Here is a 12,225-nt window from a genome sequence, read left to right as displayed (position 1 = left end):
AGCATAATGCAATAAAGTGGGCAAAACTTAAACTTCAATCTCACCTAACCCTAGAGAATGGGTATGACCTACAGACATAAGCACCATTACAACGTATCTGTAAAGGCCCTCAGACATGACATGTCGGTTAGAGCCGAGAATGGTGCTATAGCAACACACACACACACACACACACACACACACACACACACGCACGCACGCACACACACGTGCACACACACACACACACACACACACACACACACACACACCACTGCTGTTCTCACTGCTGAGAACTGATGGGAGCTGTTGCTGCTTTCAGAGACAGGCTCATAAATGGCCAAGAATGAAGGGCAGCCACGGGTCAGAAGGGGAGGCTGCAGGCAGCAAGGACGCCAACCAGCTGGTGCAAGTTCACAGCCCTGGTGACTCAGCTGTGCCACGTAAGGGGCGGCATCTCTTCCCCAAGCAAAAGCAACCCTGGCAAGTGTTCACTCATTCCTTGGGCCACACAGATAGCCATTTTTAAAAGTATTTATTCCTTTACCTGCTAGCTTCAGCTAATCCAATTTGAAGCTGGTGAGACGGGAGAGGAGAGCAGAAAGTTTTCCTTGTTCTCAGTGAACCTTATTCTGCTCCAGGGGCTTCAGAGAAGCTTCTGGTCCGTTACCTGACCTTGGCATAGGCCCAGGAGATGGTTTATTTCAATGAAGTACGCTACCCACAAACACCTAGTGTGCCAGTATTTATTTTGGTTACTCCTATCTGAAAGCCCTTATTCTTCCAGAACAGCAATACATTTTATTATCCATTCTCTCCAATCCTTAAAAGCTTCCACAGGTTTCGGCAAATTCACATGGTCAGAACTTGGAGTTGCTCCTATTATGTCATTAGACTGATCATCAATCCACCTCAGCAGTGCCTTGAAAAACACACAAACACTGCATTTTAACAAAAAACAGCAAAACAGTCTCAGGCACAATAACTGGCATTGAAGTGAGGCTTTCTAAATCCATGGATTGTGTACCCATCAATAGCCTGCATCTGATGGAGTGGGCTATGAGTACAATGCATGAGTGACACCCAGAGAAACAGCATGGACCAAAAATACAGGGAACATAGCCGAAAACTACAGTCAAAAGTATACAAGAGCTGGGTCTGGTTCCTCACGTCTATAATCTCAACACTCAGAAAGGCCTAAGTCAGGACTGCTACAAGGTCACAGCCACCGCGGGTTGCACAGTGAATTCCAGACCAGCCTGGGCTACGTTATGAACACCACCCCACCTCAAAACCAACAAACAAAACCCAATGAAAAGAAAAAATATGCAGAGGAAAAAGAACTATGCTAATTCTTACACTATTTTAGGATAACAAGATAATTATAATTTCTTTTCTCAATCTTTTATTCTCTAAGGCACTGTGCTGCGCTTTTAGCTTAGTGCACATGTACATATAAACATAACTACACCCCAAGGCAAGGGCAGGCATATGTATCCCAAGACATGGAGAGAGATCTCAAATGCTGTCCCTGCATGAGCACACAGGCCACAAGCAACCACCGGGATATGTACTGATGCGTGCAAAGGACAACAAAGGAGTTGTCTCTTCCTTCTTACCCATTCTTTACTAACAGACCTATGTGTCTGTCATATACTTGGAAAATTACAGTCACACAGTTATATGCTTATAAAGATGACCTCTACCACATAAATCAGGATACATGTCTACTGTAGAGTCAATCCTTTTTGATCTAACTGGACATGAAACAGCTAAATTCCTTTTTCTCTGTGAATGGCAAGTATTAAAGTCATTATTGGGGATGGAGAAATGGCTTGGTCATTAAGAGCATGAACTGCTCCTTCAGCAGACCTGAGTTTGGATCTCAGCACCCACATCAGGTGCTTCCCAAATGCCTGTACCTCCAAGGAATCAGACATGTCCCTCTGGTCTAGAGGGCACACACTTACACAAATTAATCTAAAACAAGCAGTCATTGTCACATTAAAGTTTATCTTGATGAGTGTTTTGTCTACATATTTGTATGTGCACCATGTGTATGCCTGGTGCCCTCCGAGGATGTTGGATCCCTGGGAACTGGAGTTTTATGTGACTGTAAGCCACTACATAATGATGTACAGAGTAAGATACATGGGATGAGGATAAAACATGGGTTATATATTTCATTCTGTTGTATGGATGGTGGAAACCAATCTCAGATCCTCTGCAAGAACAGTGGGTACTCTTAATGGCTGAACCACTGTTTCAGTCCCAAGCTGGTTCTCTTTTGTTCTTTTTTTTTTTTTAGACAGGGTCTCAATCTACAGGCCCAGGCTGTCTTCAAAATAAGATCAATCCTTCTGCCTCAGCTTCCCAAGTGTTGGGATTACAGGTATGAGCCACCATAAGGAAACATTTATATTGCTGAGGCAGGGATGCATGCATGCATGAGTGTAGAGGCCAGAGGACAATCTGCAGAAGTCAGCTTTCTTCTTGCACCAAGGGCTCCTGGGACTGACTCCTGTCTTCAAATTGCAGGGCTGGGATTAGGGGAGGAAGCACCATTACTGGGGGACCTGCCTGTCTCCTCCACCCTAAACAAGGTTTAAATTGGGTATTTCTCTGCATGGCTTTCACATAGTGTATGTGTAGGCCCAAGGTTGACCTCTGGTGTTTTTTCCCCCTAATACACTGAAGCAGGGTCTCTCTTAATGAACCCAAACCTTGCTAGTCTGCTAGTCTGGCTAACTAGTTTACCTCTAGGAGTCTGATTCTCTATCCCATGCACTGGACTATAGGTGGGCACTTGTGTGGGTCCTAGGGACCCAGACTCTGGTCCTCATGCTCTTGTGGCAAGACAGCAAAAGATCTAACCACTGCCCATCTTGCCTGCCCTCTTTACATTTTTTTTTAAACCACAGTTTCCTGCTTATCTTTACCTAATTTCCTCTGATAAATCATAAAACACCGTTTGCTGCTTAGCTTACCACTTCCCTTCCCTTTGCAGCCCTTCCCACTTACTTTGTATCTTTCTATAATACTGAAGCCAATAGCACTCTGCAGCTTGCGTAAGCAGATAGGGCAAAGGCTCAGAGGACGCCGGTCAGACTCTTCCAAGTGATTGGAGCCTTGCATTAAGCACGCGAGCCACTGGCAGTGTCGAAGTCCAAATATGTGTCCTATCTCATGGGTTAAAGTCTGCAAGACATTTATGTCACTGCTATATAGTCCCACGATTAGCAATTACACAACGCTTTTCCCAGAAACAGATTTACAGGAATCAATACCATCGCCATTGTCTTAGATAGGGTTTCTATGGCTGTGACAATATTCCATGTCCAAAAAGCAAGTTGGGGAGGAAAGGGTTTACTTGACTTATACTTCAGCACTGGAGGAGTCAGGACAGGAACTCAAGCAGGACAGGATCCTGAAGATAAGAGCTGATGCAGAGACCATGGAGGACAGCTGCTTACTGGCTTGCTCCCAATGACTTGCTCAGCCTGCTTTCCTATAGAACCCAGGACCAGCAGCCCAGGGATGGCCCCAACAACCATGGGCTGGGCCCTCCCACAATGATCACTAGATGAGAAAATGCCTTACAGCTGGGTCTCATGGAGGCATTTCCTCAGCTGAGGCTCCTTCCTCTGATGACTCTAGCCTGTGTCAAGCTGACGCACAGCCATCAACAGCAAAATTTCATTCTGCCCAGCTCTTCTACACTTAGTAATGGTCGTTTCGTGCTCTTTCAGACCAGTGTTTCCCCGCTTTGGGGGAGCTAATATTGTCTGGCTGATTCCATGTGTGGGAGGGAACCCTCATGAGTGGGCTCTACCCGCTGGGTGACAGGACAATCAGTGAGTTTGTATTTGTGACTATTAAATGTGGTGGTGCATGCCTGTCATCCCTGTACTTGAGAGGCTGAGGCAGGAGGACAGGAAGTCTGCTTTAGGCCAGTAGGGTCCTAGCAGTTCAGATTCTGGGTTCCTTCACCCCAGAGGTGGGTTCGGTAGATCTCGGAAAAGGGGCTTAACTTGCTAGGGGAAACCTACAAATAATCCTGGAGAAAGTAAAAATCTATCTTTAAAAAAAAAAAAAAATTGATTTTCCAAGCAACTTACCTTACAGGATCGCCACAGCAAAATACTAGTGATCTCAGGATTGTAATAGTTATCAAAAATGGTGTAGTCACTGGAAGATGTTCGAGTGGGCTTCTTCACTCTGCCTTCATACCGTGAGCTGGAGAAATCCTTGTCGTACCTGGCGAAGCTGAATATCCCTACACCTACAAAGAGAAGACAATCTTTTTCACCAGGTAAGATACAGAAACGAAAGACCAAGGATGCCTGTTCACACATCTTGTCAGTCAGTGCACATCTGGAAACAATTTATTTACCAACATAAACAACTTTTTTGTCCCAGACTTCCCTATGGAGATCTTTACCTGCCAACCAATTTCCCCTGCCCTAGAAATTCAACTTGACTCAAAAAAGTGTTCCTTACCCCACCCTCAGAAACTGCAGACTGCTACGTGAAATGAAGGGGAAGCGTGTTCTAAAGGGAAAGCAAATCTAATCTTGTATCACAAGTGACTTGCTTTGACCGAACAAGTGCGAGCCTACTTCATGTGATCCTTTCAGTCATAACATTTTAAATGTTTCTCTGTTCGAACATCGTCTTTAATCCTGAGGAAAACCAGGCCACGTGTGGTAAAATACACTCATTTCATATCAGATCAACAGCTACCTTGACATGTCTTGTTTTATGTCATGTAATATTTTTAAAACCTAACCTCCCCCCACACCAAAATAGTTAAAATTGAAACAGTTTCGGTAATGCTTCTTGGCCCACTCCCCTCCAATGCACATAATAAATTAACTAGTGGTGTCGAGGTCAACGAACAAATTGTTTTGCATTTATTTTTGATGTTTTCATTTCTGTCATGTTAATAAAAGGAGACACGGGATAAAAACACACAGCAGAATAGTAACATAAGACTTCAAAAGGGCTTGCTGGGAGGATCCAGGGTTGTGATGAAGAACCTGGAGAGATGGAGCACTCAGGATGAACTACGAGAAGCTCTAGCCTAGCCCTGCCACAACACAAACACCTATCCGATGCAGGAAGGCCCTGCCCTAAAGCCTCAGCCTCTACATCCAGACAGACCGTCAGCGCCTTTACATCCAGACAGACCGTCAGCTCTCTCTGGGCCTTGGTTCTCATCAACCTCTCCCCAGTACAATAATACCCACTCCCCTTAGTTTACTGGCTTTTTCACTTCCAACCTGCCTTAAATCCTGTGTGTGTGTGTGTGTGTGTGTGTGTGTGTGTGTGTGTGCGCGCGCGCGCGCGCGCACGCGCCTGTGTAGTTAGAGAACAGCAAAAATGAGGGAGAAAGAACAAATTAGAGCCATGAGAAGAGAAAGAAAAAAAGGAAGAAAGAAGAAAGAAACTGACTCACTTTCAGACCCCTCCTAATATTGCCAGGCAGTTTCTAAAAGTTTATTATGTCCCAAGTCCAGGTTTAGGTTAGTTTTCTTCTTCATTGTCATTTTTCCCCCTGACGGAGTACTGACTGTTGGAGAGCTCAGGCTGGCCTCAAACCTGTAGTCTTCCTGCCTCTGCCTCCCAGTGCTGAAATCACAGGCTTGTGCCCCCATGCCCAGCAAGAACTTTGGTTTCTTGCTGTGGTTTATGCCTGGTTGGGTTGTTTTGAACAGGGTATCTATCTGAAGGTCAGGCATATTTAAATTCACTAGGTAGCTGAGGCTAACCTTGAACTCCTGGTCCTCTTGCCTCCACCTCCCAAGTGCTCCAATTAGAGGGCTATGCTACCACATGTGGGCCAAAGTTGGTTTCTAGGCAAGCACTCTATCACCGAGCTACACCCACAAATCTTAAGGAAAAATAAAGCCATATATAGGTTGAAAAGGAAAATATGTACTTATATATTTACTTATAACTATTCTATCTGTGCTTGATCAAAAGTGCAAAATCAACGAGCAAGGACTAGGGATATGTGGCAGTTTGAATGTAACTGGCCCCCACAAGCTTCATAGGAAGTGGCACTATAAGGAGCTGTGGCTTTGTTGGAGGAAGTGTGTCACAGTGAGGGTGGGCTTTGAGGTCTCATTCATTCATATTTATGTATGTATATATGTATGTATGTATGTATGTATATATACACACACACATACACACACATATATATATGATCAAGCCACACCCAGTGTCTCAGACCACTTCCTGTTGCCTGTGGGTCAAGATGTAAGAACCATCAACACCATGTCTGCCTGCATGCTGCCTTCCTTCCCGCCATGACGACAATGGACTGAACCTCTGACTGTAAACAAGCCACCCCAATTAAATCTTTTCCTTCATTAGAGTTGCTGTGGTCGAGGTGTCTCTTCACAGCAATAGAAACCCTAGCTAAGACAGATGCATGTAATTCAGTGGTGGAGTCCTCTCTTTCAACCAAGTCCAGGTTCAAAGCCATGTACTGTACATGCGGGGCACGCCCCCCCCACACACACACGAAAAGAATTAGCAAGAGTTTTACACATGTTAATGATAGCACCAATCTCAAGTTGTTTGCCTTGCTGATCTCCAGATGTTGAGCTGAATGCCTGGGTATGGATGGACCAGGCATCTCAAGCACTATGGGTAGGAACTGTTACACAAGCCATCTCCAAATGACTCTGAGAAAAGTATCATCACTTCAAGGTCAGGTGGGGGGGGGGTCTCCTGAAGAGGATTCCCATATCATCAGTCTCTCAAAACACAGTCTCCACTATGGCACACATGGCACGTCACTGGACATACAGTTCTAAATATTGAAAACACTACCAGATGGAGTCCTTTTTCCCCCCACTCTCTGCATATCTTCAATACCCTCAAGCTGAACAATATCAAAACAGTATCAGAGAGGAATACCATCTGTCAAAGAGGCCTGTCCAAAGACAAAATTCCAGGAGTCCCGTGGGTAGAGATCAATCATTGTTATCCCCACGATACAGAAGGCATCTTTGGGTTTCTTCTTTTTCAAGAATGCCAGGATATGCCCTGTTTGAAAAGACACGCATGAGCAGTATATATGTGACATACACACACACACATCCTTTCTGCTACGTTCCAGTTGCTAAGGCGCTTCATTTACCTGCATGGATCTGTAGGTTTTGTGTATGCTCGTTCACTCTAAAGGAACACTTCGTTGCCGAGACTGGCACTGGGTCTAAGAATCGTACGGTCAAACCATAGAAAAATGCTTCACAGTAGCCCTTGAGCCATTTAATATACTCTTCCCTGATAACTCTGGTGTTGCCTAGAGAGCCTACAGTATGGGGGAAGGGCAGAAAATTAAGACACACTTTAAAAATGATGGAAACATTCTTCACCTTATTCTAGAAACTGTCTGGAATTGGAAACAGAATCCACTCTAAAACCTCAATACTTCTCAATTAGTCATTGACAACATGAAGTCAAGAGAAAAGAATCTCACTGTAGGGCCCATAAGATGGCTCAGCAGGGAACGGTGCTTGCTGTGCACTTAACATCCTCATTGGAAGCAGAGAACAAACTCTACAAAAGCTGTATATGTATGAGCGTCCCCTCCCACACCACACACATAGTATTTTTAATGATCACATATGATAAAATGCCTAGCATGCAAAGAGCCCTGAGTTCAAGTCCCAGCACTGAAAGAAAAAGAAAGAAGAAAAACAGGCCATAAAAAATTGCACACTTGTAGCCAGGCATGGTGGTGCGCACCCAGGACTCAGGTGGATCTCTGTGAGTTCAAGGCCAACCTGGTCTACCAAGTGAGTGCCACAGCCAGGGCTGTTACATAGAGAAACCCTGCCTTGAAAAGCAAATAAGAACAAACAAACACAAAACCAACCAAACAAACAAACAAACAAAAAATTGCTCACTTGAATTTAGTCAACAGAAACGCAGCAAAGCCAGGCCCCTACCACCTCATTCCCAGGACATACCAATGGACTGTAGATAGATAACATGTTTTTTTGGACAGGGCGCTTTTCTGAAGCGATCGGTGAAAAACTGCTCAAAATCTTGTGGATCTTCAGGGTGTGAGATGATCCAATCCGACTGTGAATGCACAATGATGGGTCCAAAGAGATTTCTGGATGGCTGGAAGGCTTCATTCATTAGCCGCCGTTCCCCAGCACCCAACTTCTTATACTGTGTCACAAGCTCTGGATTCGTAGAGATGAGAGCTGTTTTTAGTGTGTGCTCAGAGTGCCTGGAATACCTGCATTTGCAGAGAGAGACAGAGAGACAGACAGACAGAATAAAAAAAGAGAGAGGTGGTGGTGCATACCATTGATTCCAGTACCTGGGAGGCAGAGGCAGCTGGAGCCAGCTTGGTCTACAAAGTGAGTTCCAGGGCAGCCAGAACTGTTAAGACACACAAACCCTATCTCAAAATGTAAAAGTACATGTAAAATTCTTGCATCCATGCCAAGGGCTACCCTTCAGTTACACCTCTAGTTTCCAGAATGAGTGACCTATTGCTAGTGTCTTCAAATGTCACACTTAAGTGTAGTTTCCCCATGTCCAATCAGTTAATTAAAGAATTAAAAGGAAAAACATACATTCAATCCATCCTTCTATCTCTTAGAGAACCTGCCGTTCCCACCCTAAGAGCTATTTATAAGCTGGGAATGGTGGGAACACCTGCAAACTCAACATTCAGCAGACAGAAGCAGGAGACCGCAGGTTGAAGAATAGTCTGAACCACCCTGTCTCAAAAACGGCAAAAAACAACCACAACAGAAACTAATGGTGACCCGGAGGGCCTGACCTGATGTCCAATGTCCTCTGTCATTTGACAATAATCACAATATTCTGAATTGATTCCCCCTTGGGACACATGAACAACCCAATTCCTTCCGATGTTACTCAAGGATATTCAATAATAAAAAGAGAAGTAACATTAAGTGCGCAGTTCTTTAACTGCAGGATGGCAAGATACATCTCAGCCCCTTAAGCTTTTCATGTCAGTTATGAAACACGGGGGAAGATCTAAGATGACTAAGAGACAGACTCACGTTGACGGGTCTTTTCCATTCATACCGAGTCCCTTTGTGGCGCTTTCATCCTTCCAATGAGGTCAAGCAGATGTTCCACCACAAGGCTTTTCGAGTTAGAACAGAAAGAAAAAAAAAAAAAGATTATTTCTGTCCAGTCTGTTTTCTAATCACCTAGAGGCCTTTTCAGTTTATTGAAAAAATTATTTTGAAGTGCACGCTAAGACCTGTGCTCACTTCTGAATTCTCGGGCACAAGACGGTGGCGCAGACCCCAGACCAAAACAGGCCTCTATAGACTGAGCTGTGAATGAATGAATTACACGTTTGGGCTGCAATTTTAGATTTACAGGATGAAATATAAAACAAACGTGGCCCCCTGTAGTCTACCTACCTTTATAAAGGAGAAGTCTCCAGTGCTTTTCCCACTTAAGTTTTTCTAAGGACAGACATGTCTGGCAAAGGGGTGTGTGTGGAGGGCGCCTTCACCCTAATAAAAAAGGCAGGTAGAAAGGTCGGAAGGCCTCCACATCCTTCTGCAATGAAGTGTGCAGGGAGGAATTTCAGTCAGCAGCGGGCTGGGGGCCTAGGATTCCCCCCCACACACACACACACAAATGCTGCGCAAGCTGGGTCTCCTCACACCAGCCAGCTGGTGGGGACATCCCCGGAACTCAGGGTTCGCCTCCTCCCCGGGGAGCAACCGGAAAGGCCGGCGTCGTTCCCAGGGGACATCCCGGCCCCGAGGTCCCTCAGCTTCCGCCGCAATCATCCCTCCCACATCCGCCCCTCCCCAGAGATCAAGACCTTCCCCCTCCTCCCCTGCCCAGCCCCACCGGCCGACGCCATCACACCACCCTCACCCAGCCGGGCCCTTAGGGCCGCCCTCCCGCGCATGCGTCTCCCACCGGCGCACCACGCCCCGCCGGCACCAACCACTGACCACGCGCCTTCCCGCCCCCTCGGCCATCGCCCCGCCCCCTTAACAGCGCTCTTCCCTCCTAAGGCTCCGCCTCCAAGCACTGACCACGCCCCACTCCCCGAAGGCCCCGCCCCATCCCGCCGAGCTCGCCCCGCCTAGCGGCGCCCGCGGCTGTGGTCGGTGTGAACTGAAGCTAGAGGGCGACGCGGTGCCAGACAATCCCCAACCGTCGCCCTTTCCCCCGCCTGCCCTCGCGGGGGCGCCGCGGCCCGCTCCTCACCGGCGGTGCAGGTCACGGGGACACCACCACCTGTCGGGCTTCAGTGGCCCGTGGGCTGAGCCTGAGTGATTTAAGCACCGAGTGGGAATAAGTCAGCCGCGTCCGCAGCTTGACGCGTCACCCGCTGGACTTTCCCTTCGTGGTTGGTTGGCGCCACTGTCGTTGTGGCCTCACCGGCTGCCAGGAAGCAGGGTTGAGCCCCAGGGCGTGAGGCCTAGGGTAGCCTTTCAAGCTGGGGAAACTGAGAGCTTCGAGCTCGGACCCCTAGGAACCTTCCTGGGGTAACCCTCAGCGACCAGGATCCCCTGCTCCCCGGCCTCTCTCATCGCTGAGCGCTTCGGGCACCATGGACAGTCAGAGCAGGAAATGCCACTACCTTGTCAACATTCCGTCATCCTTGGAAGTTAAGGACCTCACACACGCACGCCTCTGAACCCTTCCTCCTACCCACCCCCCAAACTCTGATTATCATTGCCGCAGCTGTCATAAAACATGGTTCATACGTGTTGTCTTTACTCAACCAAACTGCCTATACCAAGTGGACAAAAGCGATTTATTTTGAAAGGGTGGCATGTTAGCCAGGCGGGCCTTGAACTCACTACGTAGCAGAAGATGATCATGGGCTCCTGTCTTACCCCTTCCAAGCACTGGATTACAGTTATGAACCATCAGGCCAACCAAAACTTGTAAATAATTTAAGGTTCGGGGTAACACCTGTTAATCCTTGCTGGCAAAGGCAGGAGCATCTTTAAATTGGAGGCTAGTATGGTCTATATAGCAAGTAGCAGGCCAGCCTAGGCTACATAAGGCTTTGGTTTTTTTTTAATATTTATTTATTATGTATACAGTGTTCTGTCTACATGCTTTCCCTGCAGGCCAGAAGAGGGCACTAGATCTCATTACAGATGGCTGTGAGCTACCATGTGGTTGCTGGGAATTGAACTCAGGACCTTTGGAAGAGCAGGCAGTGCTCTTAACCACTGAGCCATCTCTCCAGCCCAAGGCTTTGTTTTAAACAGGAAAAAATTCCCCGTGAGCCTCTCTGAGCCTCTTTCCGCTCCCACCAGATCCCTCCCCAACGACCACATTTTTTTTCCTCTCCTGAGCCATTTTCAAATCAGCTGTAGACATGATGCCCTTTACTTCTAAATACTCCAGAGTGTATTTCTAAATGAGCAAATTTAGTCACAGGACACCTACACTGGGAATTCCCACCAACCTCTCTAAAGGCCTCAGTGTTCCTGCTGGCTTTCTATTTCTCCATATGCACTACTCCCTTCCCTGGTAATGAAAAATCTGCCTTTATTATTCATAATTTGCTTCTGCATTTAACTGCTCTGTGGTACAATGTGCACTGAGGGTAATTACAGAATAACTAATCCATATCATTGCAGACAAATAGTCCTGCCAATAAGGGTTCAGAAATTATTCATGGTCCCTTATAGGCAGAGGATACATAGTATACTATTTGACATCACTTGGATGAATTCTTCCCTATTCCGACTAGCACCGCCTCTGGCCTAGACTGGCCCCAGACTCACAACAATCCCCTTGCCTCGGCCTCTTGGATGATAAGATCACATGTAGGTGTCATCACACCCATCTTTAAATTTGCTACTCTTTTTATTATTATTATTATTATTATTATTATTATTATTATTATTATTATTGCATGATGTGTCGGTGTGGCTATTAAAAATTGCATCTTGCCAGTTGTGATGGCACACACTTTTAAACCCAGCACTCCAGGAGGCAGAGCCAAGTAGAGTTCTGCCAAGTTGCTAGTTGATCTTGATTGTCAATTTGGTAGGCTTTAGGATCACCTCTGAAACAGACCTCCATGAGGGAGTGTCTTGATTAGTTAGGTTAAGTGAGGTAGGAAAACCCAAGTCAACTGTGGGTGGCACCATGATATGATCAGGAAGTCTGGACTGAATAAAGCCAAACCAAACACCAATATTCACAGCTCTCTGCCGTGATCAGTTGCCTCTGGCTTAAGTT

General features: G+C 46.3%; 1 protein-coding gene across 1 annotated transcript; it reads right to left on the bottom strand.

The window, feature by feature from the left end:
* Positions 1-711: 711 nt before the first annotated feature.
* Positions 712-9,163, bottom strand: Amz2 (archaelysin family metallopeptidase 2). The gene is made up of 7 exons (XM_051179651.1): positions 9,045-9,163; positions 7,968-8,245; positions 7,133-7,306; positions 6,910-7,038; positions 4,098-4,261; positions 3,001-3,177; positions 712-901 (listed from the first exon to the last, which is right to left on the bottom strand). Exons 1-7 carry the CDS (start codon positions 9,065-9,067, stop codon positions 755-757), a joined length of 1,092 nt encoding a protein of 363 aa, XP_051035608.1. The 5' UTR covers positions 9,068-9,163; the 3' UTR covers positions 712-754.
* Positions 9,164-12,225: the final 3,062 nt, after the last annotated feature.

This window comes from Phodopus roborovskii, unplaced genomic scaffold (genome assembly GCF_943737965.1).
Source record: "Phodopus roborovskii unplaced genomic scaffold, PHOROB, whole genome shotgun sequence".
In the NCBI taxonomy this organism is placed as follows: Eukaryota; Metazoa; Chordata; class Mammalia; order Rodentia; family Cricetidae; genus Phodopus; species Phodopus roborovskii.
The sequence above is the reverse complement of the archived record's forward strand: the minus strand, read 5'-3'. Positions and strand labels throughout refer to the sequence as shown.